We start from the raw sequence: 26,932 nt of genomic DNA, 5'->3' as shown, positions 1-26,932 counted from the left end.
CCGCATTCAACCGATATTTTTCTTTATAAAGGGCGGAGAGTAAGGAGATGAGTCTAATTTTTCAGAATTGTATAATTCGAAGCTTTACACGCGGACTCCGGGCGGTGATTCTGACGATTTATATTCGCTACCGAGACAGTTGAATATCCGCTTAGGTAATTTCAGGGAGATTTTTATGGTTGTTTGACTTTAAGTACATGTTTGTTTAAGAGAATTTGGAAATTAGAGTTAGGTGAACTTTAAGGTTGATTGGAACATGAAAATCCTTCGGCGCGCCCGCATTAATGCATTATAAAGTTCTCATTAAAATTTCGTCGTGACACTTATTTGCAACATGGTGGCAACGAACTTGCGAGTTTTTAATGGTACGCTAGATAGCTGGAAGTTCGGAAGAAAGATCATTCTTCCGAGTGACGGGTGGATTTTCAAGCGCTACGTTGTCAGGTTAAAAGGGAACATCTGGTAACGAGATCCTTGATGCTTCGCGGAACACCTACTTACGTGGGTATGTTCTTGTAAGTTTCTGAACTTTCTTTGGGCTGATTGAAAAAACTTTATATAATAATATTATATATTATAGTAAAAATGTTATACCTATAGCAAACAAGTACCATAAAACTGAAAAAGCAATTTCTATAATTGTAATGCAGTATTCGACACAAATCAAATTATATTGCAATATAAATTAGTAAATCATTATATTACAATCCATTAAATCTCACGGTAGTAATAATTACAATTAATATTTCAGGATCTCCAGCTCACCTTTTACTATCCGAAAGCACGAAAGTCCCGTTTCAACCCGCACAGCTTCCACGCAGTGTTTCCGTCAATTCTCGTTCATTTGCTACGTCCCGATTCAACGTAGCCCGTAACCTCCCCATCCCCCAATAAAAGCATCCACCGATCGATAATAGGAGAGACATCGGCCACGACATTACGTGCCGCGCAATTCTAACGAGTTTCGTCCCGTTACATAAGTCGCCGATCGACTTTGTCCAGCGCGCTCTTTATCCTTCTCTGCACCCTATCTCAGAAGGGTAGGTAAACAGAAGGACAGGGACGCGGGGATGCGGCGAGCGTTATTATAAAAGTCATAATGAAAATCTAACGATACGTCAGCCGGCATACGGAATGGCTCGTAGAAATGAATTTCCTCCGAGGCGGTGGGATCCGCGCTGTCCATCGACTCAGCGTTTAATCTTCTTGTTTACTTTTGCTTTCAGAACACGTGAGGGAGTTCAGCTGCGGGATGCTGTACTACAGGACACTGTACCTGGACAGCAAGAGGGACGCCCTTTACGTTGGCGCGATGTAAGTACTTTTACTTTTCGTGTTAGCCCGGCCTCTGTCCCCTCGCTCTCGAATCCCTGATCCGTTTTTGTCACGTAATAAAATGCCGCCGGATGAAAATCCCCGCGGGTAAAAGTTGCGCGCTCCGTCAAAGCGGTGAGGATACTAGGACAGGACAGCGTCATCGCCGCATACGTGTACGTTACCTGTGTACGTGCCGCGGAACAGATTTTTCTGATTCCCGTGATTAAAATTCTGTGCGGCGTGCACGCCGCCCGCCCGGAGCGTGCCGATTGATTAAATTTCTCGGTGACATCGAATATCGGATAATCCGTGTTTTGAAATACCCTCTGTATTACAGCCACGGACAGTCGCCAGTGCGCAATGGTTTTCACGGGTGATAATTATCGGCGGAATGAACCGCCTGTGATCGCGGCGGATCAGTTTCCTGGATTTCTTATGGTGACGCTCGTTTCGTATCTGCATCGTTTTCGTTAACCCTTCGACGATATGGACATTTCATGGTTAAACTCAAATTGCTTGGAAATGACTACAACAGGAAATCTAATGCTAAGTTGAACTATTTAATTACATTTGCAATAAGATGATAGTACGATTTAAAAGCTTTGATACTAGATCATTAATAAGAGATTCTAATACCATCTGCCTTTTTTTACGAGAGAATAAGTGATGTTACGAAACGGTCGAAATTCTCGTGGCTGTTAACATATTAACGTGACACCAGTGGGTACCATCGATGGCTCACACTTAAATGTCACAATCAAAGAAATGAGATTCTCGGAAGGCACTTAATGGCTTGCGTTACTGACTGAGGACTCATTCCTTACGCATATACTGGAGTAAAGGAACCTTTAATCAGAACAATCGGGAATTCGTTCACATAATGAAAAATAAAAATACACAATTTTGCTATTTTCAATTTTGTTCTAGATTTAGCGGTGTACGCTTGTCAAGTACGTATTATGTGTTCTTGTCTTTAATTTTGTTATCGTGATCGATTAATTCAACTTTTATCGGATTGCTGATCAGCCTTTCCTTTATTCCTTACGCTATCCCGCGCAAACTCATCTGCATGAGCTCGGCGAGCGTGTTTATGCTCCTTTTCGTAATCGGCCCCCTCCGCGGTATTTGCACGCACTCTTAGCTCGACTACTGAAATATATGTATACGGCCTTTATGTACCTGATCGTTCCCCCGTGAACGAGGGGATGACCAGGTTTCGTTTGCTAAGCGTTTCAATTCGCAGAAAGGTAATTTACTAAAACCTTCGGGGCACGGGGTCGGTGTTCGAGGCGAAGCAGGCGAAACAAGTGCCGCGAATAAAACCTAACCGAACTTTTAAGAACATCGTGCTCGATTAATCTTCGCGATCAAGCAAATGGCAAAGGCATCTTATGTGGGTGTGAGGCAACTTCCTTGAACGATGTGATCGATGAATTTGCATTACTCAGATAATTTTAATATTGAGCCTCTAAAATTATTTTCTAGATACTTGAGTATTGAAATTATTGATGTTGTGACAATAAACAGGAATACTGACAGTTTCCAGTGGTCTTACCTAACTAAAATGAAAGCAATAAAAGTACAAATTCAAATATATTTTCTTAACAAATCAATATTTCATACTTAAAAAATAATAGCTATGATTGACGAATTACGAAATGAACTGTGAAAAAAAACGTTTCACTTTTCAGTTCGTTTTACATATTTGATTCTTCTCGAATCCCCCGTAATGTACATACCCAAGGAACGTATACAATCATCTCAATCTGGCAATTTAATCTCTTACGTCCGCTCGGTGTTCTCCTTCTTCACATAATCAGCCTAAAAATCTCTTACCGTTACTCTTAATAAAATCCTCTTGAATCGTTACTTCTTCAAAACGAAGAGCAAAAGGGGAGTTGGTGGTTCATGGGTCGGGCAGAGATTCTGAAGGGCGGGCTCTAGGCATCATTACTACAGAAGTATTATTTCTTGATTCGGTTCCAACCTTTCCCTTGCCCCGCGTCACTATCCCGCCAGGCCATTCACTAGCGTTTTCCTTTGTGATGCTCCCTTCTTAATTTGGTAAATGCCAGCAAAATGCTATGTGGTTCTAGCAACGGAGAGGCAGCTAGGGCAACGTCTGAAAGCCAGTGGATACACAAGCCGGATGACTCTTATACGATGTAGTAACAACGGCTGCCTGATATATCTATTGTGACAGGAGAAATTATGTCAGTTGTATTGTCTTCGATGATGAGTATATCGTCAGAACGTATCCTCAAACAATAAATATTTGACAATCACGAATTCTATATTAGCTAACATTGTAAATCAATGAAGTAGTTGATGTTTAGGTAAATATAGAATTTCTACAGCAGTTTGATTTGTATTTGCAATTTTCATATGAATTACAATATCTTTATGAATTTAATGATTAACGTATTAATGGTTCAAAAGCTTTTGTCCACATTATTATCGAATCTTCCGCTTGTAGTTATGGAAATTAATTTCTACGCTTGTCAGTTTATCAATTTCAAAACAGTCTGCGAATGAAATTGCTGTGAAATGTATAATTTGACGATGGAAAGTCGCTAAATACGTCAAACATTGACAGCTTTGTTAGAAATTGTCAAATCGGTGTAATGAATCCTTCGATAATTAGGATCGTTTCATGTGCATTGTGTTGCGCTTCGCTCGGGTTACAGTCGTAATCATCGGGATCGAATGAATGACGCTAGCAAGAACAATTCATTTCATTTATATTTGTTGGGTTTATCGGTGGCCGCAGTTTCCATTTGCCAAATAGTAACCAGGGCAATGAAGGTTTAATCGCGGCGGCTTTCAATAATATAGTATTATGCTAATCTAAAAGGTAATTCCGATATAGCCGATGGATATTGAATTTCAAAGCGTTCGGCTAAACAAACTGTTAAATTTAGTCGCTCGATAAATTTACTTTCACGCTGCATTGATCTCGCTACGCCGGCGGACCGTGAGGCTTGCAATATCGAAATTTTCTGCTTCAAGTATTCGCGGCAAATTAGGAATGCCATTTTCCTCTAATTATGCCTTTGTCCGTATAAATTCGCAGACAAAATACTTTTCGTTTCATTCCATATACGTTATCGTACACAAATTTTCAGGTATTTCGATTCTGTTATTATATTGGAGACCAATTACGCTTTAAAATAAAACAAGTTACTTTACGCACTCATTTATTTCCATTCTTATTTCTGTTCATAAAAGCAGAAACCTTCTGTTTCAGTAAAAAACACTTACTCCTTTACACAAACCATGATTGCACATAAAACGTTGATTATACGAGAGAAAAAATTTAATTACGCGTTTCCTGGAGGCAATTTTAATCATTTGCACGTACATTTCGCGTACACGTATGCGTATTCGAATTCGAGAAACCAAATAGAAACTTATTACATAGCTCCATAAATGGTTTCCGTAAAGAAGAAAATAAAACCTTACTGTACTAGAGTTTTTAATTTAATCGATACAGTCAATTGTACCCATAATAAACGTCCGCAACAAGTAGCTTAAATATTACATTTCCGAAATGATGAACAGAAAAAAGCAGCACGGCAATCTGTTCCAGGCGCATTGCTCTCCTCGCGAAGCATTTAACAATAAAAGAAATACACTTTGGCATTAGTTACCCTCCGCACAATTCTGTATCCACAATTAAAATCCCGCATCAATTCGCTCGCGGGCGGATTAAAGAGGAGATCAAAGCGATCGTGGGAATCGAGCAAAGAGCAGCAATTGTTTGGTGCGTTATGCACGGACGTCGTGCCCCTCCCCGCGCCCGCCTTTTGAAAAATGCAACAGATAGAAACTCGAACGGCAACCTCTCGGCGTTTCCTTTGGGGTGCGCAGGATCGAGGCCCTCGAGCCTCGCGCGCCGCTAACGCGCAGCATTTTATTTCAGCCTTTAATTAAATTACACCCGGCCACCCTCTCGTCTCTGAAATTGAGAGTCACATCATTGAGCCGCGTTCGCTCGAAGATCATAGAGCTTAATCGTTTCACATCATCGGAAAAGGAATGTCGGGATCGTTTTCCTTTTGCGCGGAATTCTTATCGGAATCCGATATTACGGGGGTAGGTTGAAGGGGGTGGCGAGAGGTGGTTGACTGTACGCGGACGGGTATGGAGAAACGAGCGCCGCGGAACGAGGCCATAGAACGAAGCCAGAAAACAGGAAATGTTAAAATTGAACCACCCTCACCCGTCGGAAAATGCAGTTTAACTGGAAGTCGTCTCCACCAGCCTTATCCTCCTCACTTGCTTTCCATATGGTGGGCTTATTTCATTACAGAAACGAACGAAGCCGCTCTAAAAGCAGAAGCATCTTACGCAATTGTCATTTCTTACCCCGCTGTCACCCTTATCCGATTTATATTCCCCGGTAATCTCGTTTCATCCCTCTCCCCCTGCTTCACTGCCTGTCGCGAGAATATGCGCGTTGAAATTCATTGTCACGTGGAATTCAACCATTCTCGTTGCCTCCTTGCGATTTTCCCCGCGCTTATTTTGCTTAACCTCGTTACAATGTCGGGTCAGCCTCACGGAGAAATCTGCAAATTGAATTTTCTAGTATTTAATTGCGTTCGGCACTATTTCTAGTTACATTGAATGATTACTGTTTCTTTTGCGGTGTTATTTTGAGACTGTTTTGGGGAGTATTAAAAAGACTGTAAATAATTTCGTGTTTGCAATGAATATTACAGCACGTTCAATTATTTTGTAGACAATGTAGAATATTTCAATTGGAAGTACCTTCGTGCTTGTCGATTGTCGGTTATCAGACCCTTCATGCGTCAAAGCTTGCGGAAATTCGACAAACATTTCAATTCATGTAGTTTTCCGACTCCGTCGGTATTTTTTCGTTCCCTCCCTTTGCAAACTTCTAATTGGATATTTCCTGTTTTGTACTTGACGCGCGTCACGTTGGAAACAATTTACAGTTGCCCGAGATGAATATCGACGGCGTTAACTAGCTTCGTCGGATTACGGAATCCAGTATTAATTCGATAACGCGCGGATTGCCTTTAGTGACCCCGTTGTTAACTAACGTAGGTTCCAGTAACAATTAACGCGCGCGGATCCCGCTAACGCCACGGCTGCAATTCTCCGTTTATTCGCAGTAACTATACTGCGGATCATTACGCGAATGAAAACTGTTAAGAACATGAGAATACAAAGATCGAATTACGATGGAAGACGGTTTCTCCTAGTACGCATTATAAACAGCATTATACCTTGACTATTTTATATATATATCTCAATCCCTTAATGGAGAAATTTTCTCGGTGTGCAACGTTATATGCGAATTTCAAGTCGAACATTACTCATGTTTCCATTTCATTATCAATATATAATTGTTGCTGTTTAATTCCTCGCAATGGAAGCTTCCTTTCTACTGAGAAAAAGTAAAACATACTACCGAATTTAGATAAATCAATGACATTAAGCGGTTTACGCGTGCGCTCCGTAGAACATTGAACTATCAAATTTCCGACAAACGCACGAAAAATCCGCAGTCTAATAACAATCAGCAAATCGCTCGCGGAGTCGATTTTAATCGAACGCGAAAAACACTCCACGAGAAGCTAAAAAAGGGTAGAGAACGGGAAGAGAATAAAAGGGGAAAACGAAGGTAGTAAAAATTTTAAAAGACAAATTAACGTTCCCCGCGAAGCGGCGATTCCGCTGAACCGGGCGCGTTACCCGCGGGCTCCGCGGACAGAGGAAAAAATAACATCTCTTTGCGGGCGGCTCGAAATTTCATAAAAACAACCGGAACGGGTCTAATACCCGTGTCGATCGAATGGAAAATAAAAGGGATAAACGTATCCGCGTGGAATAATGGACGAACGGGGCGAGGCGAGGTACCGAGTGAGCCACCGTCGGAGTTAAATCGATACGTCAAAACGAATTGCTCGATAATACCCCGACCTCTTGCCTACCGTGGAACGCGGCCGATAATAAATTTTTATCGCGCGCGGGCGCGTAAGAATCTAAACCGAAGCGTTGCGGGCCATTGTTGCCGCGGCGAGAGGGCACGGAAAAAAGGTAACGAAGGGAGCAGCGATCAGAGAAAAAAGTGCGGTACGCTGGAAAAAAAGAACGGCGAACCGTGGAGAAGAACGGAAAGTTGGTGAGAGGGAAGGAGAGGAAAAAAGAGAGAAAGAGAGGCGAAACGGCGTGTAATCGACGCACGTTACAGATCGTCGTTGATGGTGATAAGTGGCGGCGATCACGCTTCCTCGTCCACGCGAATCGTTCGACGAACACGCTCTATGTACATGTTTCTAGCCGTATCCCGTCTGGATTCGCTGCCCGCCCCCCTCCGCCGTTCATCGTCCTTTATGATTCCCCCTTTTTACTCGCGGTATCGCCGGTGCCGATCGATACTACGTGCGAGCATCGTTCCTCGTTAATTAGAAAGGTGATACCCATTAATTGTAGTTCGAGAATCGGCGGCCGCGTTGCGGTTCCCTCCACAATTAAGGTACGCTAATTGAACGCTTCCAATTATCAAGCCGTGGGTCGATGGCGAGGCTACCGGTCGAGCGAGAAAAAAAATGGAGGAAAAAGATACAAGAAAATACAAGGAGAGAGAACCGGTGTTCCGGCGGTATCGACGCGGACCCGGTCCCCGACATAATGGCGGAGTGACACGAGAATCTTTCGTGAAACACGTAGCACGCACCCTTGTCCCGAAAAGATATTCGTGCCGCTGGTAGAACGGCGGATTATGGGACGAGCGGCAAGAATTATATTATTGGGCACCCTACGGGCTTTCCACCACCTTTTTCCACGATTTCATGGAAATTATCCGTCGCCGGGGCTACGGTCTCTTTCTTTCCCGCTCCGAACCCCTCGTTGTTTCATTATTTCCTAGCGGACCCTTTTTCTCTTCGCTTCTCCTCACTCTTATCCGTTTTTATGGACTATATTTTATACAATGGATTCGGGTGTATTCGCTTTTTGCATATCGATAGCGGACGAGATAAGAGTTTATGGGGGCAATGAGTGGCGGATGAGGTTTTCTTGGCAAGAAGTGCTCGAAATTGCGACGCCGTATCGCCCGCTTCGGCCGCCGATAGCGTGACGCCGTTAAAGGAGCGCATCGATTAGACTGATCTCGGTAATAAACACGAACGCGACGGGTAATAGAATGTTGACGTAGCGCGATGTTAATGCACTCTATGCATCGTGTAGATTAGTTTACCCGCGTAATACTTTCAGAGGCTTCTTACCGTAATCATTTTTCTGCGCGACGGTTCGCGGCGACGTAGACTTGAACGCTGTTTTAATAACTTTAGAGGTGCTTGTACCATTTGATGGCGCCAATGTTTTCACACTTTATTAGAAGCGTTTTAAACTAATTCTACATATATTCTTTCTGTAACGTAACCTTGCAAGTGGCACCGAACAATCAGTGATTCGAGGATTCAGTTTTCAGAGAGTCGATTCTCAAAGTAAAATTGTAAAAATATTTTACCATCCGAAGCTTATTTGTCGCTGATTAAAATAATACGAGGCTTCAAATAATCGTAAGGGGAAAGGAAAATCGTAACAAAAGAAATGTACGTAATTTAGTTGCACCGCGGGTGGCACTTAAATGGTAAACGAGACGCAAAATTAAAAATTCCAATAAGAGAGAAGAGAAAGCTGGCTGCTATAAACCGAAGCGTTGTAAATTCACCGCGGTATAATGTACGATTAAAAATAAAGCGCGACGCGGATAGAAAGTTTTCGCGGCAAAATTTAACGTGACGAGCACGAGCGATAAACTTCACGAGGGCCAAACGGAGAAACAATGTCAACAGAAAATTTCAATTCCACTATGGTTTACATAATTAAACAGGCGGAAACGCTGGCTCGATCCTGCAACACGGTAAACGCATTTAGCGAATCAATCGGGGACCCAACGTATGTGATTAGATTTTATGCGTGGTCAGATCTGACCGTTTTAGCAATTGATACGGCGCGATACGGCCTGCCCATTGAAATTTAATAGCCGTTTATCATTCTGGAGAGTCAGATATCACAGTATAATTGTAATTACTGTTTCAAACCGGATCTGAATACTTCCCTTTGCAAATATCGTCTCGACCGCACTTTCACGGCTGCGGAATTAAATTCATTCACGTCTCACAGGTTACGATGTCACGATTAAGCAGAGGACATTTCGTTTTCATTTAATAAAATAAAACCCGAGGACGACGTTTAAATGACAAGGAATTAATCATGGAGAATTGATTTCGTTAATCCATGCGTGAAACCAAGAGAAAATCTAATATTCTCTCTGTGTAATTGAATACTTAACATGTTCCATTTCCGATTAAAAAAGCGATAATCGGTTGCGTCTGTGCCACGTCGTGAAATATAAATTATCGCTAACATTAACACAGGTTTACCGAACCCGTCGATTTGTCGCATACTGTATTTTATAAACATTATTTGGTAAGCGTTTACGTCGGCTTTGATTGATGTAATTACGTGAATATGTATAATTACCAATAGTTTATATTTAAATCCGTAATTTCTAAGATGGAAATGAACGGATATCCATTTTGCTAAAAACAACAGAATACTCTCTTCAATGAACGTCCGTAAATCTATTCTGCAAGAAGATTCATTGTCGGAATTATTAACATCGTTTTCATTATGTTAAGCTGCCGCACGACTTTATTATTTTCCGAGAAACGTTCGTCGCGTAAATATCAACTTTGCCTTTTTCCCGGTTTGTCTTTCACCGAGTGTCTTATCATCGAAAATGTAAGGGGTTAAATGGGGGTGGATCTGGACGCGTTGGATAATGCATCGGATAGTCAGAGTTGTCTGTTGTGCGCGACCGCCGAGGCATATGCATACGTTTTTCCGGATTTCATCTGGTTCCTTTTCATCTCTATTTAAAGCGTCGTTGCGGTCACACCGTTATTCGGAACTTTACCCGAAGATGTCCTGCTACAATTTACCACTGGAAATATCTCGTCTGTTTTCAGTATTTAAGAGACTTCAAAAGTCGAATGAATTATTATGTTACTTATGAATGAGAGTCTCACATGTTTCTAATAAGATTAACTCTTGAATTACACGAATAACTTCTATAAATAACTAACTCGTTTTTCTGCATTTTTCATCTCGAACAGAAGCATATCAACAGGTCTCAAATTAAATGGTATAGAACATACAAACAACAAGTAGTGGAATCTTGCATTTTTAAATAAATTAAATAAACTCAAATAATTAAATAAACTAAATTAAATAAACTCAATCTTGTTAATTCCCTGCCTTATAATATCGCATCAGACTCGTGGCGAAGATCTTAAATAGAAATTAACGAAAGCCATTGAATCTCATTTCTTCTGAGTTTAAATTAAACATTATATTTCTCTTATCAGTCGTTAAACTTTAAAGTAAGCGTAGATACAGATGAATGCAGAATTCTCCTTCGTCTCTAGTAAACGATTATTGTCAAAGTAAGTTATTACGAGCGCAGTTATGCAAGAGAACATAAGTGAAGGAATTAATCAGGATAATATACCTATCTTATACAACAATAAATACGCGGAGTTTAACGCGAGGGCAAGAGAAAAACGTAGAATTCCTCACGGAATCATAGAAAATGCCGGGAACAATCATTCCGAAGCTGACTGGGCGGTTTTTTTTAAATCGAAAACAGGATGACTTTACGGTCGCGTACCCGCCGCCATCGATCACCTCCGCAAATTGCTTTCGTACAAAATTTTTTCTTCCCGTTCCGGCCCCCGGTACGACGCGCCTGCACGTACACAACCCCGCCCTGCCCATCCACCTGCTCAACCCCCCGGAAAAGTTCTTCAGAGCGAGAACTAACTCGACGCGGCTGGATTCCAAAGTACGGATTTGTTTTTCCACGTCGCTATTTACTTTTTCACGGCGGCGTGCACAGGATGAATGAGGAAGGAAAGCCTCGAAGGGCGAAAGAACGGTCTCGTTTCCCGCCTTTTCCATTCCCCCTTGTCTTCCCACCTCTTTTTCCATTCCTCTTCACTGTTTTTTTTTCCCTCCTCCACTGTTCCTCACCCCTGAAATTCCATTCGATCGCCCGTTTCTATTGAAGCTCAGTGACGAATGGTTATCGAAAGAAAATTATGCGCGGCAACGGCGTTAATGTTGCGAAACGCTTCAAAAACTATGCAGATTCGATTTACGAGCAGCCATGACTCGCCCCGACGCGCGCCGTTTCGTTCCACTCGAACCACCGTTCGCATTTAAAATGTCGAATCACCGCGGAAATATCGCGATTAGCTTTCCCGAGCATGGTTCTTCAGATTTTTCGCCAATTAGCGAATCTCCCGTCATTTTTCCTCGAGATCCTCCGGAACGATCGCTCTTTTCAGTATCCTGTTTCCGGGTCAAACGAAAAGGAGTTCCTTGCTCTTGGGAAATTCGCGTGTCGGGGATCTTCTTGGAATTTGTAACGGCTAGGTCAAGACACGCGTCGGAAAATTAAAGATACCTCGCGGTGCCGTGTAATTGAACCGGCTTCGACGTTCGATCGACCCAGATTCCTGTTTCCCGCGCGAAGACGCTCGGTGCTTCACTCGGGAGGTGCGGATCGGGTAAATATCCGGAAATTCTGAAGACGACTAATCCTTTGCCCTCGAAAGTTTTTCACTAGAAATATTCAATATTTCTTCATCAGATGCAGACGACATTCTTTGAAACTGTTCAATGAGAAAACGCACATAAAATAGGAAACAACGCTGTCTTGTTTCAATATTTCATAAGTAGGTTGAGGCATTATACAAAGTTTAATATTATATATGAAACTTTATAATCTTTCTATGTCAAGTGAGGAGCATTCTTTATTGCAATGTAATTATAGTAGAATTCTCTATAACGCGATTCAAATATTTTGTGTTAGAGGATTTTACGTTTTGCGTAAAATTCCTCATTTGAACTTTTACTATAACTCCTTATACTTTGAAGGTAGATCGAAGTATTATTTTCGTTAAGAGAACATTGTGAAATACGAGTTCTTAGATCCTTCTTTTAATTCAATCTGGACCATTATATACAATTACATCTCAATTATTGCAAAACTTATCTATAAATCAAATTAAGTTTAAAGTAAAACACTGTTTCAAACCGCAAAAAGAATATGCGTCTTGGATACTAATGTTAATTATTTAATTATCGTCATTAATTTATTATTATTAATTACATATTAATTAAACGCAAACAACAAATAAACTGTTTCAAAGAAAATAAGTTTATTCGAGAGATATTTTACATGAATACTATCTTCGAATATGAACGAATTCAAATAGCATCGTAATGATTCAGTTTACACGAATCACCCAGTATATTTTATTCAACGGATGATCTCGAACGAGACGCGGGATTGTGCCTCGAACTGAGAAATCCTAATACAAGCAGATGGAAAGCACGGAAACGAAGAAAGTCCGCGTCGGGAAAGAGAACCTGCGTGCGAGGGTTGCGAGGATGGGCGAGAGGGGGCGGATAAAGATTCCCTTCCCCTTCGATGCTCATAGAAATTCCGTGGCGTTTGCGAGCAGTCACTGGGCCCCAGAACGTCGTAAGCAAAGTGCCGGGGCTCGTGCGGAACCATACATAACCGTGGATAGATAAGGCAAGGCCGAGTCAGCTGGCGTAATATATCTCTCAGGCGTACGGAATGAAAATTTACATCTCGAGCTTTCGGCTAGCCCCCTACCGCTGCCCGTTTAACACGTATTGTTGCTGTCTATCGAATAACGTTCACACGGTACCTTTCTGTTCCAGGGACAAGGTGTTCAGGCTGAATCTGAGCAACATCAGCCACTCGAACTGCGAGGTGAGTGTTCTTAAATCTATCATCGAAGTAGTTTCAATAAGCAACGAAGAAAATCCATTGTTTTCCTTTCATTCAGACTGCGTTGAAACGACAAAAGAAGATACCCCTTGCCTGACGATTCATTTTGAATCAAACGTTCCTACTTACGCTGTTCAATTTTGTCGCAACCCTGTGAACACGATTACTTCAAAGAAAATTGAAATATTAAGCTTCAATTAAGTTTATTTCTGAAAATAAGAAAATTATTTTATTTACGATACAGCACGTTTGTAAAATAATTTTCGAAATCTAGTTTTCCATTGAGAGCACGTGCGAGTGAGACTCGTCATTTCAGTTCGAGAGATTAATTAAACGATATTTTATTGAATAACGTAACTGAGTAAGTAATATGGAATTGAGTTTACTTTTGAGAAACACGAGAGTAACTAATACGCAATGGTCGATATTAATCGTAGGAATGTATAAGATATCAATTTTATATTACTTTTAATTCTTACATTTCGATTTAGTTACAACGCATTGTCGGTAAAAATGTTAAGCTTTCGAAGCTCCTTTCTAACATGTGAAGAAATATGATTTGCCAGAGCAAGTGTAAAAAGTGGTTATTAAGATTTCTTCTGCTTAGAAAACACAGTTATCCCAAAGTGGGTTACTCAAGAGGATGCAATTAAAAGATACATCACCGCGCCGAGTTTCACATCTCGTGATGGAGAGCTACCAACGTGATTCCGTGAACTCTATGTAGTTCTTCTTCCATTTCAACGGGCGAACAGGGTCGGCAGCGTCCCGAAACCGCCTTCTGTCGCAGCATCACGGTTCGATTAGCATCAAACGTCGCGTAACGTTTGACTCCACCCTAGGCCTCGGTTCGATGGTGGTACACGGTCCCCTAGCCGTAAATCCGAAAACGTTCTTCGGTGTTCCCTATAAAACTGTCAATCACGTTGGTGGAAACGTCGTCTGCATCATCGCGACAGCTGACGACTCGCTCTCTCTCTTTCCATCTCGTCCCCTTTTCTGGCTGCCGTTTTCGCTTCCCGGCTCTCTGACCGCTAAGCGATCTATTGTGGAAGAACCGTGCGTGCCCCGATTTTTTCCGACGCACTCTTTTACCGACGGCTTTTCTTTCACTTCGGCCGGATACACCGGCTCGTCTGTGCCGTGCCGTATCGAACAATCCACGTCGGGCTTAATGCACGCCCGGCGAAAATGGATTCGCGCGTTGAAATCCCGTGACATTTCGCGGAGCCTTTTCAGATGGCGGTTTTCATGCGAGCATGAAACGAACGAGAATTTCAGTGTTTAACTCTTATTTTTTCCCATTGCATTCCCTCTTGTTCTTTAGAAACCGTACACTAGTTTGCAAAATAAGGTGGTTTAAAATTTGTTGTGGGGATATTTCGGGCAATTGACTTATCTGAGGGACAAAAATATTTAAGTAGAAGTATTATAGCATCTTTACTAACGTTAAAGCGTTTCTAAGTTATATAGCTCTAATACACGAGGAAGTTACTGTTAAGATCAACTACTGCAAATTGATGTTAAATTCTCTATCCATACTTAAAAATACATGAGTATGTATTACATTCTAATACGTTTCTTCAATTGCTAAGAACTTAACGTTCCGATTGAATAAACTTTCACTGAAAAAACCTTTGTAAAGTGAACTCCACGAACTGCTAACTGCACACAACTTCATCAGAGGTCAAAGAGTTCCCGGCAACGAAGCGTTCCGATTAATCGCGTACTTAATTCAACGCTTATCTCCTTTGTTATCCCATTTCCCGTACTCTATGGAACGTCACTCGATCAGTCTTGTTAAATTTTTCGCGCGCACAGGTGGGTATCCCATTCAGGAGCGCAAAAGCATGGCCTAACGGCGTTCGTTTTCAACCGGATACGACCGGTTCGTTCGTTCAGATTGAATTGGAATTGCTTTGTCGGGGTCGACGTCGGTGTCGGCGATGTTAGCCAGGCTGGTGGTCAACTGCAGCTCGATTGTTGGGTCTGCCGGGAAAGGAAAATTGCTTTTTAACCCTCTCGAACCGATCGCAAGGCTCGGGAGAGATGGCCGGCCGTACCGCCACTTCCGTTCGGTCTGCTGCAATGGTTTTTACGAAGACCGAAATCCGATCCCGTGGACCTCTCTCCTCCTTTTGTCTCCTTTTCCTTCCGTTACTCGAAACGCCTCGATCGGAATTGCCATTAACCTTCATTCCGCCACTTCTTTCCGCCATCTTCGTCCCTGCCCTCCCCTTTTGTCCACGATCGGACCGGTGCTCGATAATGGGTTATCTCGGACGGCCAGCGTGTCTGACTTTCGATTTGTAGTTTCGATGAATTGCATCGGGATATTGCTACCAATATAGAAATCCAGCTGGTATTCGATAATAATTAGATTGCGGCACTTTCCAGTCTTCTTTTTGTACTAGGATTTATCCGTATGATCGCATAAATTATAGGAACATCGAATATAAACATACGAGATATTAAATATCATTGTATAATTGAATTATAATAAACATTCGTTTAAAAATACAAGTTACTCGAATTGATTCGTATGTAGCTTCTAAATGGGTCCAAATTTTATTTAAAATATTACATTTCACCTTATTTGTATAAAGTGTAAATTTGCGCATGTAATTTGAAGTACAAATGAACATCTTGTTATTTTTCGTAATTCGATATTTTTAGTGCCATACGAATGTTAACGAGGTTTATTTGCTCCATAGGAAGCATTTAACACTGAAACTACCGGACGGGTCAAATTCACCCATTTTAAAATTTAATTTTGTAAGTATTTTTATAATCAGGACGATTTCGCGAATTGTAACACAAGAACTACCGTATCAGTCAGAATGACTGGTTTCGATTGTTTGTTTTGAAATGATATTGTAAATAAATAGTTTCAATTGAATACTACAATGAATATCTGAAGAAACTGAAAATAATCTATTGTTACAACTTTTATATAGATTACATATTAATTAGTAACACATTCTAGTGTTAAATTAAATTTCTGTATTTGTACAAATACAAAACCAGGAGACCCTCCAAATCTCAAGAAACGTATCGTTCAAATTTTTATAAAAACCTGAGAATAAGTCACTCAAATTGTTCGGTACTTTTAACGTTAAAGAATTACATTCGCGGAACGATATTTCTCAGTTAACTTTCAACTGACAAAATTCGTGCGCCCTGGAAAAGGCAAGCGGGCGGGCCGACCCGCCGTGCATCGCGCGATTCATTTTTACGCGTAGTCGAACGAGAGCCGCTCGTTGATTTTCCTGCAATGGAGTATCGAGTGCGTGGCGGTATCTCGCATTGGAATATTACGAGTTAAATCTCGTCAATGCTCAAACACAGGAACGGTTTTTCCTCCGGAACGATCGGCCAGCTTCACCCTCCATAACGAAATTCACGTGGCAGAGGAAAAAAACCGGCGGGGCGCGTTCCGCGACCAGCCGGCCCAGGATCGCGACTATTCGCGCTCGTGAACAAGGAGGACACGTAGTCATTGACGACAAACGGGGTTAACGAGCGCGTGGGTCGTTATTAAATTTCAAGTGGATCACGGCCAATAAATTGAAAAGCGTGTTACCCGCCGGGCCGGGTGGGATACGCGAATCGGCCGGGGAACATTTTCGTGCAACCGTTCCGTGACGATGATCCGGCGACGCGCAACGCAACGAAGAAGGACAGACCACGAGAAAGCAGTGAAAAAAAAACACGGGAAGGTTGCCGAGGAGAGAAAAAAAACCGATTTTCAAGGTATCGACTGTACATCGAGAGAGTAGCTTTTCACGTATCTTTACCTCCCACAGTCCATTGAAATCAGCCATTGAATCCCGGTCGGATTCCTCTGGGGAAAAGTTTCGACGCGAAGAAGAGCAAAAAAAAAGGGGAGGAGTCTTTCTCGGTGCCCGGCACCATGGTCGAGCACAAAGAACATTGAAACGACGCCCAGGCATAGACGGCCCGGGGTGGAAAACGACAATTCGAAAATGCAATTATTCTGGCAACGTATCGTTGGCCGTGCCACCTGTCGCGAAACCGAAAACCACCCCGAATGCGACGCGCTGTGTGGGGAGAGAAAAAATGAGAGCGGCGGAGGGGTGGGGAAAGATCGAGCCTGTGTACTCTGTCCTGGCTCTTCGGCCAGATGTGACGATTGTGACGACACGAAAAATAATTTAAAAGCGGAGAACAACGCCATCACTGAACAGAGGCCGGTGCCAGGAAAAAAGGGGTAACTCTCATGTTTCATTCTTTCCCACCTACCTTCCCCATTTTTCCACTCCCCTTTCCCGGCGCCCAGTCGAAATGGATCGAGTTTCACGCGAAGCCTTTTTTCTTTAATTATTATCGCAGCGTACGCGCGCGCGTGGGCCGCTGCGAGCGGTAAATTGAAGTGTGAATAAAATTCACGTGTCGCGTTTCTTGCTCGCCTGCCCCTATGAATTTCGCACGGACCTGGGGAAATTTGTTGATGATAAGTGCTCGACGCGAGTCGAGTGGAATTGACGTTTGGAACGGTGATGGAACAGCGACGAGAGAATTAACGACGATAAAGCAGGGAAAAAATGTTCGTAATGAATATACGGTAGAATGATTTCAGATTGGAATCCGAAATGTTAATTGCTTCTTCCGCAACATGGATTACCGGTTAAATAGTTTTTAAATAATAAATACTATACGAGCGTTCAGGCACATTAATTATAAAAAGGCAACTCTAAACATTCAATACAGGTATTAAGAATTCTTTCGACTGCATCATCAAATCGAAACCTTCCTACATAATTACTGCAATCTCATTAAAGCTCCTCGCTCAATAATCAGTTACAAACACAATAGCCCGAAGTTGAATTTCAATCTTCCCACACCGGAGATGAAACGGAACAGCGTTGGTCGGCAATTAAAATCCCCCGCGTAAGAATGATCGAGTAATACCGTTCTCCCTTGTTCGATCGTAGTTACGTCGTTAATAAATGCAAATGTTGGGAAACGCAGTACCAGTTCACCACGAAATTTCCAAATGTTACATGGTCTTCGGCTGCGCACGAAAACGGGACGCTTAGGCTGGGTGCACACTATCGATTGAATCTTAATCCACTCTTGGTTGGTCTCGCTTCAATCAAATGTCATTCAGTTTATAAAGCATGTGTCGTCAGCACGAATCTAGGTCTCGCTCTATCTTCTCTCATCAAAGACAAGATACAAGAACAGATTTGCGCAACTTTCTGCACTCTGCCATTACACAGTTCCTCTCATTATTTGCATAAATACCTTCCGCAATTTTCAACACACCGTCCTTGTCAAACGATTGTTTTGTAGTAACAAAGAAACAAAGTTACTCCGTCTCACAGAAAAGGGATAAGAGAACTTTACGTTTTTGTTCTTTCAACGGGACGATGTCGCTCGTGTGCTTAGGCCCTTACTCGAATCGCGCTAGACACGCGGGCAAAAACGTACACGCGAAAGTTTGCATACTTTGCTTGAGGGGTGCGGTTCGGGGACCGGTTATCCCGCCAGCCCCGCGCGGCGAGCGGTGCAGCCATGAAAAATTCGCGAAAGTTGGCCGGCCAACGGTGCCCGCCAGGGCGCAGTTACAATGAAATCCCATTGCGAGGCCTGGTGTTGCCACCGCAGAGTTCGATTCCGTGGAGAATTAACGGGAATGGGATTTCGATTTTACTCGCGGTAGCGGCGTGGTAACGTAGCCGTAAAACGTTAGCGCAGGCTCGGCCAGGCCGCAGAACCGTCCATCCCGACTCCCTTCCTCCCCTTCCCGCCGCCGCGCTGACAAACCCCAGGGGTGTTTCCCCGACGCAGAGGGAACTGTTACGCGGCGGTGAACTGGCAAGCAAAAAATGCGGCCTGAGAAACGTAAGAAGCCGAGCACGGCCGGGCCTGATGCAATTCCGCGTTTTACATACATGCATAGTGATTGCGGACGGCGCTGGGCGACCGGATCGCAAAGAGCTACGCCGCGCCACCCACCCCGATGAATCGTAACGCGGGAAATTGATAGCGTCAAAGACATTCCTGGTCTTGAATTTTTTAAGGGTGCTCGGTGCTCGGGTCGGGCACACGAGTGAATTTGAATTTTGTTGTGGGTGGAGCTGAGAAACGTTGGATGGGATTGTTCAGTGGTTTCGGTAAGCTGTAGGTTCTTTTTCGGTTGGGATTAAAGGAGATTAGGAAGTGGAGAGTTGGGATAGTTGGAAGGATTTGTTTTCCAGCGATGTTTGTTCAACCGATTGCTCAAAATTGTGTAGATTATCTTGAACGTTAGTAAAGTGGATATTAGTGAAACGCTTTGTATTCAAGGTGTGTGAAGATCTTCGTAAAATAATTTCATAGACAAATAGAACCCAGTGGTTATAGAAAAAAGTATGTTTAATGTAACGTTAAGAATTATGTACAGATGAAAGAGTAAAGTTGTACAATAACGTTCCAGGATTACTATCTGAAGATTTTCCCGAAGAAAATCTTTCACCTTCATTCCATGTAGCGTCCAGTAGATCCATGACTATTCATTCAATCAAACCTAATCGCCGAGAATCTAGGATAATCTCAGTCTGATTGGCTCACCGTTGAAGGGCACTGCGTTCATCGACCATTTCCATAATGAAGCATTCGAGTGTTGTCGAATTGCCTGTAAAAGGGGGACGGTTGTTGTTTCCATTAATTTTGTCGATTTAAACCGAACGCTGCGGCGGAAGAGGGGACAAAAATGGGCGCAGGAAATACAGCCTTATTCCATCTATCTGGTGGCCGGATCGATCCGATAGCATCGCGGTGTCCTGCGACGCGTCACGCAACGGTGTGCATTTCCCTGTCCCCGCGCGCGAGACAATGGCCCCATGCTAATCCCGTGTCTGCATTACAATTTCATAAGGGGAAGAAAAGTTTCGAGTCCGTACGTCAGCCCTGAGGGACACCCGGGACCCCCGTCCCCCATACGTTCCGCGCGAGTTATAGTACGTGGTTTGAATAGACGTACGGGGGTTCTTTGGTCTTCGTACATGTTGCAGAAGCTCCGGCGCCCACGCTCGCGAAAACACGTGGCACAAATCATTCCGAACCGTGATACGCTCTTCCTGCGCGAATGTTGTAACTTTGTAAACTTCAGGACGAATTAGAAGAGGAATCGATAAGAATCGTGGAGGTATATCGAGGGGTGGACTGTGATTGGACTCTTGGCGACACGTAGTCTTCACTGTCGCGGACTTCCACGCAATACTTTTATCCTTCAATCAGTGATTTCTTAGTATTTCAAGAAACAGAATTTACTTAAAAGAAGTACCTTTTTCTATAAGCAAATTATAATTTGTATTTACTCCACTGTTTATTCTTTAAATCCGAAGAAGTTAAATAGCAGAAGAATATTGTCTCCTGATTCGAACTAAATTCCCCTGCCGCGGCGAATTTCAAAAACAGAATATCAAAACCCACCAAAATGCAACGAATCAATGATTATCCGCAGCCCCCCCTAAAAATTCTCCTTGACCCCTGTTACTTCTTATCATTCACCCGGGAGACCCACGCGGTACCATAAAATCAGAGAAAACCAGTTTCTGCCCTTTACCCGATGTTGCTCTTCGGTAGCCGAGCGAAGACAAAAGAGGTCACGGATGAAAATCGGCGAAGGATTCCGGACGGGTGATAAAGAAGAGCGATTGGTATGCATCGATCGGACCCTGCTAGATGAAGAGAGATCGTTCCGTCGTTGATCTGAAAACTGAGGCCGGTTACCTGGGTCGGTGTTGCTCGAGCGAAGCACAGGTCCGATGGAAGAAGGGTTTTGTAGGTAGGAAGGGTAAAGGTCGTACGAGAGAGTAATAGAGATCGAGAGGACGGAAGAGGAAAAGGGAGAAGCGAAGCCCAAGTGGTTTCAGCGGACTGGAGAAAATCGGAATCTATAAAACACCGGTGCGGCCAATAAAACAACGTCCAATCCGGGAACGAGATCAAGATCCACGATACCGACCGGATGCCCGCGCCGCGCCGCGCCACCCACGCCTCCGAATAACCGCATCGCATCAGCCGGAAGCCGAGCGACGACTGCAACTCCGGTAGATTGGACGCGGTGGCGGTTTTACGTTTACATGACGGCAGTAAAGTATTAAGAAACCCCTCCGTGGGATTTACACGGCTGTAAAGCCCGCGCGGATGAGATACCGGCCGCTCTCAGCGTGCCGATGCTGCGGCCAGAAGAGCTTCCGCCGGCCGACCGACCGGATTCCATTGTATCGGGCTTGTCCGGAGAATATTTATGCGTCTTTTATGCCCGGGGAACGCAGTAATAATGAGTCCTCGGAATTATTCAGACCGGCGCGTTTTGATTTGTGTGTCCCGCCCGCCTGCCGGCGAAATTATTTTATCGGCCGGGCTGCTGCGGCCAATTACTGCGAGACTCCGTTGTGACACGTGAGGCGTACGCTACCGCGTTAATATTGTTTATTATTTATCGTTGGCTGAGCGGGTGGGGCACGTTGTGAATGAACCATGGGGGTTGCGCGTTTGTTGCGTCGAGAGCGACGAAATGGAAGGTTTAATGGAAAAGTGTGATTGGATCGGAGGATTAAATTAAATTAAATTGAATCGGCGATGAATTGTTTAATAGTTGAGGAAGAATGTTTTGCGGTATAGAAGGTTTTGTTTTTATAAGAGGAATAATGGAAGGTGTGGGTTGCGTTTGTATTAGGCTGATGAGTTTTCTTTTAGAATCCTTTGCACACGATTAAGGGGGAAATGTAGGAAAGAACTGGAAATCTGATTTTTTCCTGTAATTCGCCTCCCGATCAAGGTAGAGGGTTGGAAGTTGGCACAGAATGTTTTCCCTTGGCAAGCTATCGAACGGTCCCTCGTTGATTTAATTTGGCTCAAGGGCACTTTTGACCCTCTCTCTGCTTCGGCCATACCCTTCAGTAACGTTTTCAGTTTCTTTTGTATCGCAATACTGCTAACAGAGGAAATCAGTTTTGCTTCAGTGTTCATTTTGGAAAATTACAAATCGAATGTGTAAATTTACATATCTACGCACACTGTAATTATGAGACGGATTTCAGTCGAATGAATTTATGTTTATCGATGAATAACGATGTAACTGTACACCTAACTTGAAAATAAAGTTGTCTAATGTTTTCTGAAACTTTTCTAAGGCAAGGAGGAAAATAAGATGTGCTTAATATGACACAATAGAATGTGTAGGATAAGATGCACAGTATTCAAGTACGCTCACTCAGGAGGTGGAGTTGCAGCAGTTTGTAAAGGTTGAAGTCTTCCCGGCTGGAGTACAGCGGTGACCTAGAAAAATGGCGTTCTAAAGAGCAACCAACGACTGGGGAATACGAACGATGATTAAAAACTCCTGGTTTGTGTTTTTTTCTTGCCCTTATTACGATCTGGGGCCAAGTGTACCTCGACGCAAAATTGAGATATTTTTGCCGTTCGAACTTTCCACTCTTAAATCTCCGTATTTTTTCAATTTCCGTAGCAAAAGAATCCGTTGCAAAAAGCAGTACTGAAATATAAAGGTCCCGGAAATTTAAGGTATCTCGACTCATACGATGAATTAACCTCTCTACTTCCATAGCCCAATATTAATAAAACAGCTTTCTAACAACCTAACGCAATCAATGCAACGTTGATGATCTCTTAACGCAACGTACCTGAGTTTAAAGTTTAACAAGAAAATGATATTCTCGAACAGCCAAATTGCAAGAAGATCTTGAACAATTTTTTACGTTCGAGCATGAAGAAGATGAGGGTGGATATCGAGTGGCAGGGAAGAAAAAGAAGAAGACGGCGACGAAGAAGAAGCAGCAAACAATTCTGGCAAGCACTGAAATATAAACGGGCCGGTCCGTTGCTTTCCAGAATGATGGCATTAAATATACATTTCACGCCGGGCCACTCTGTATAACTTCGGGACCGCCGCTTTGCCTTCGGAATTTCTATCCCTAACGCCACCCCCGGCTCCGTCTTCTTTCGCCCTTTCCCTTTTCTCGCCTCGCCTTGCCTCGTTCGCCCGCGCCGGCATCCCCACGGCTGCCGGGGCGGGTAGGCACTAGTCGTGTACAAGCTGTAACGCGGAGTTTATTGCAACGATGAATTTGGGATAAGACCCCAGCGAAATTTCAGTTTGATGAGGCTCTTCTGCGCCGGCGACCGCCCACATTCGTGGACGGGCTCTGCACCGTCGGCGACGCGACGGTGACAATCTTGTTCCTCGGGGCTGGAATTCGTGAAAAGGCTCCCCGTACTTTCATCCTGAATTGATTACTTTAACGACGACTCCCCTGGAAATCCGTCGAGGCAACGAGAGTTTCAGATGCAAAATTGTTTCGCTTGCTGAACGCTAATCGAACGCGAGATGAAATGAGCTTCCGTGAAATTCGAATAGAACGAAGTTTTGGGTTATAATGATATGGATAATGGTAGCACGAAGACCACTGAAAATTGTAGAATAATGGTAAATCTGTAGAATTATAATCTACTGTATATAATTTGTTTAAAAAACCAATATTTAGCAGAATTATAATTCTCGTGATCCTGTTTTGTTTAATATTTTTATAGTGTTACAAACTTTTATGTTTTATAGATTGTAAGATGCCACAGGGAACCTACCACTGTCCAATAATTAAAAAGAGCCGATTTCCTTTGTGCAAGTTTCCATTGTTTGATGCTGCGTGTTCATACTCGTAACTGAACGATCATTTTTAATCTGTACAACAACACCTCATAACGCCAAAATATTTGTACGATTTTTATTTCCCAAAAACTTTTCCGCTCTACGTTTAGTGCCGAAATAAAACCGTAGGGGAACTTTCCGTCAGATTTATCGTTATAGCGGATGATAAGTTTTAATATAGGTTAATATTGACTAACCGTGGCCGGGTACGGTTCCAGTCCCGTGAAACGCCCGGGCACAGATGCGGGGATATTACTTTAAAGTACTTTTCGCGGGGACCGATCTCGTTTCTTTTACTTTCGCCCGTATATAGACGCGCGACCGTGTTCTCCGGGAAACTTGTAAATAAATGGATTACGATGGCGCACGAGTGCTCCGCGGGTCCGCGCTAACGCAGTTTTAAATCCCGTTCCCCGGATAATCACGGCGAAGCCGGGAGCAGCGGGGCGCACCGGCCGGAAAGAGAAAAGACAAACAAAATTCCGGGGAAGTTGCGATGAAAAATTCTCACGGTTCCCTACGCGGAATCCTCCTTATCTCGTGACGCCGCCGCCGCCGTCGCTACTCTTTCCTTTTTCCCCACTCCGCTCACCGAACTTGTTTACACTTCCCATTTGCCTGATTTTTCGTTCCCGGCAGTCCACGACTTCAACTCTCGCCGAAATGAATTTGTTCGGCGCCCTCAACGGCCGACTTTTCCGACCTCTAACAGCCACGCGATAGTTATAAATCGATGGTAAAGTTTCGCACCGCTTTCTGCATTTTGTATAGGGTGCACCGAGGCAAACCGGATCGAAATAAGAATTCATCCTACATTTGCCATATCGCGAATTCTATTTCTCACTCTTCGTTTCTCCTGTGCAAAAGAAGGACTTAAACATTCTTTTTCATTTCTTATGATTAACCCTTTGACCTATAATATCGTGTCAGACTCGGGACGGAAATTTTAAACTGTACTCGTCACATTTAAATGTGACTTACTTTTTTTGAAATATGAATTGAATATTACTTGTTTCGATAAATCCACTTTATCATTAATAGTTTATCAGGAAAAGGAAAAAGAATTCGATGCTCGTTCTATGCTTACGTTTATTCCAAAGCTTAGCAATTGATAACAGAAAATTAATATTCAATTTATATTCAAAAGAAGGTGAATAACATTAAAATTTTTCAAATTCTACGTACAATTTTTATCACAAGTCTGACAATATCGTAGGAGAATCTGTTGAGTAGATTATAGCAATTTGTATCCAGTTCAATTAAAAACACTGCTCAAAATCCTCCAAATTAGAAGGAATTATCAAAAGACCTTGCTGATCGGTATTATCGAAGAAATCCTCTAGAACAAAAATCCTTCGGGTCAGATAAGTCAAGTGAGTTTCCAGGTACGTTGGCCGAATAAACCGGTTAAAACGTCGCGGTTTTCTACCTACCATCTAAGCATGCAGCGTTTCGAAAGTTTTTTGTTCAAAACACACTCTGAAACGCATAAAACTATTCCATTATGTTCCACAACAGCCCACAAACGTAACAAGCGTTTCCACAATTCCAGCGATGCAATACTAATTTCCCACAAATTCCTCTAACAACGGTCCGACCGCAATTCCACTCAATTCGCTCGATTAAAGCCGCACACTACTTAACAATTACAATAATTATATTCCACGGCGCGCTGCCTCCACCCAAAGAAGAGCATCAAGCCACACCCCCGCTCCATTCCTCCAGTAAATTCTCGATTCGGTGTCGGCGAAGGCGCGCTCTTCCCATTCTAGACAGTTGCCCTCGAGTCAGCTGTGTTTGTACTCCCTCTCTCGCGATTCCATCGCTACTTACCAGCTTAACTTTTTAATTACCAAGCGTGCCTCTTGCTTATTGTCGCTTTGTTTCCCGTTCTCTCACCTCTCGTCGTCTCCGTCTCTCCCCCGTTTTCCCCGCCCGCCCTCTCGCTCCTTTCTCCGTCGGGCTCTCCGCGTTTTCGAAGGTCTAATACCCGGGCTAAAACTCCGGAGCACTCGAGTCGTGCTAACGAGCCTCGAATCGGCCGGAAGGCGCGACTCCGCTGCACCGTCCGCACAAACAGGCCGCGTCAGCCTTTAGCGGGGGCGGAAGGGAGCAAGAAAAAATGGGAAACCCGCAAGGGAGAAGAAGGATCGTCGCGAACAAGCCTCGAGTACACTCTCGTGCGAATTTATGGCGAAAGTGTTCAAATAGCCATACAGGCCGGGCGTTCTCGTCGGCGTCGCGAGCGCAAAACGCTCCTCGCCACCAGACTGGCATTAACACGTTCACGCCGGCGCGTATCACTGGTAGCTCGCACTTGGATGTCCCATCGGGCGCCATGCAAATACTGTCAATTACACTTGACTCTCGATTTACGCGGACTTTTTTCACGCGAGCCTCTTTTCTACGCGGTAAATTGGAACACTATTTGCGCGATAGTCTTTACGCGCGATCTGAATTTAGTAACAGCGAATAAAATATACTTTTGTCTTCTAAAATGTCATTATTATTATTTATTTTGTTAAGCTATGTGAAATATATATGTATTTCTAAAACTTATACCAGCTTTTCTCTTCAATATTTTGTTTTCTCTTACACTGGCAGGCTGCATTTACACGATTTTCGTTCGCGTAAAACGAACCTACGTAGAACGGATTTTCTAGTAAATCGAGGGTCTGGTATATGTAGTTCGTTAAACTAATTTGTTAAATAGAAAACAATTGTCATATAGTTGAAAATTAACTTATTAGGTCTATCGGAAAGTTTTGTCTAATGTGAGTTTCCAAGGATGAGTGATTCTATAGTCATTAGTAACGATGGCAATGAAATTGTTCAGTAAACATTAATAAATGCATCGGAAATTATTTCTTTTATACCCTTGTCCTATGATTTCTTTATCAACTCCGATACAACTAATTTGTAATTAATAATAAATAATTGGAAAATGAGAAAGATTGTAGGTATATTCAATGTCTGTTCGCTCCTAAGTGCAATAATTGATTACAGAAGAATAACATTTACTTTAAATTCGAATGACTCGAGTAATAATTATGTTTATTAAATCA

General features: G+C 43.0%; 1 protein-coding gene across 4 annotated transcripts in view; it reads left to right on the top strand.

Moving 5' to 3' along the window:
* Positions 1-26,932, top strand: part of Sema2a (Semaphorin 2a) — a 617,363-nt gene that overhangs the window by 555,720 nt on the left and 34,711 nt on the right. For all 4 annotated transcript variants that reach the window (XM_076371273.1, XM_076371274.1, XM_076371272.1 and 1 more), the window contains 2 exons: positions 1,227-1,314; positions 13,117-13,168. In XM_076371273.1, coding sequence (XP_076227388.1) covers positions 1,227-1,314; positions 13,117-13,168 — 140 coding nt within the window. The remainder of the gene's footprint in view (positions 1-1,226; positions 1,315-13,116; positions 13,169-26,932) is intronic.

Source organism: Nomia melanderi, chromosome 10 (assembly GCF_051020985.1).
Source record: "Nomia melanderi isolate GNS246 chromosome 10, iyNomMela1, whole genome shotgun sequence".
In the NCBI taxonomy this organism is placed as follows: Eukaryota; Metazoa; Arthropoda; class Insecta; order Hymenoptera; family Halictidae; genus Nomia; species Nomia melanderi.
The sequence above is the reverse complement of the archived record's forward strand: the minus strand, read 5'-3'. Positions and strand labels throughout refer to the sequence as shown.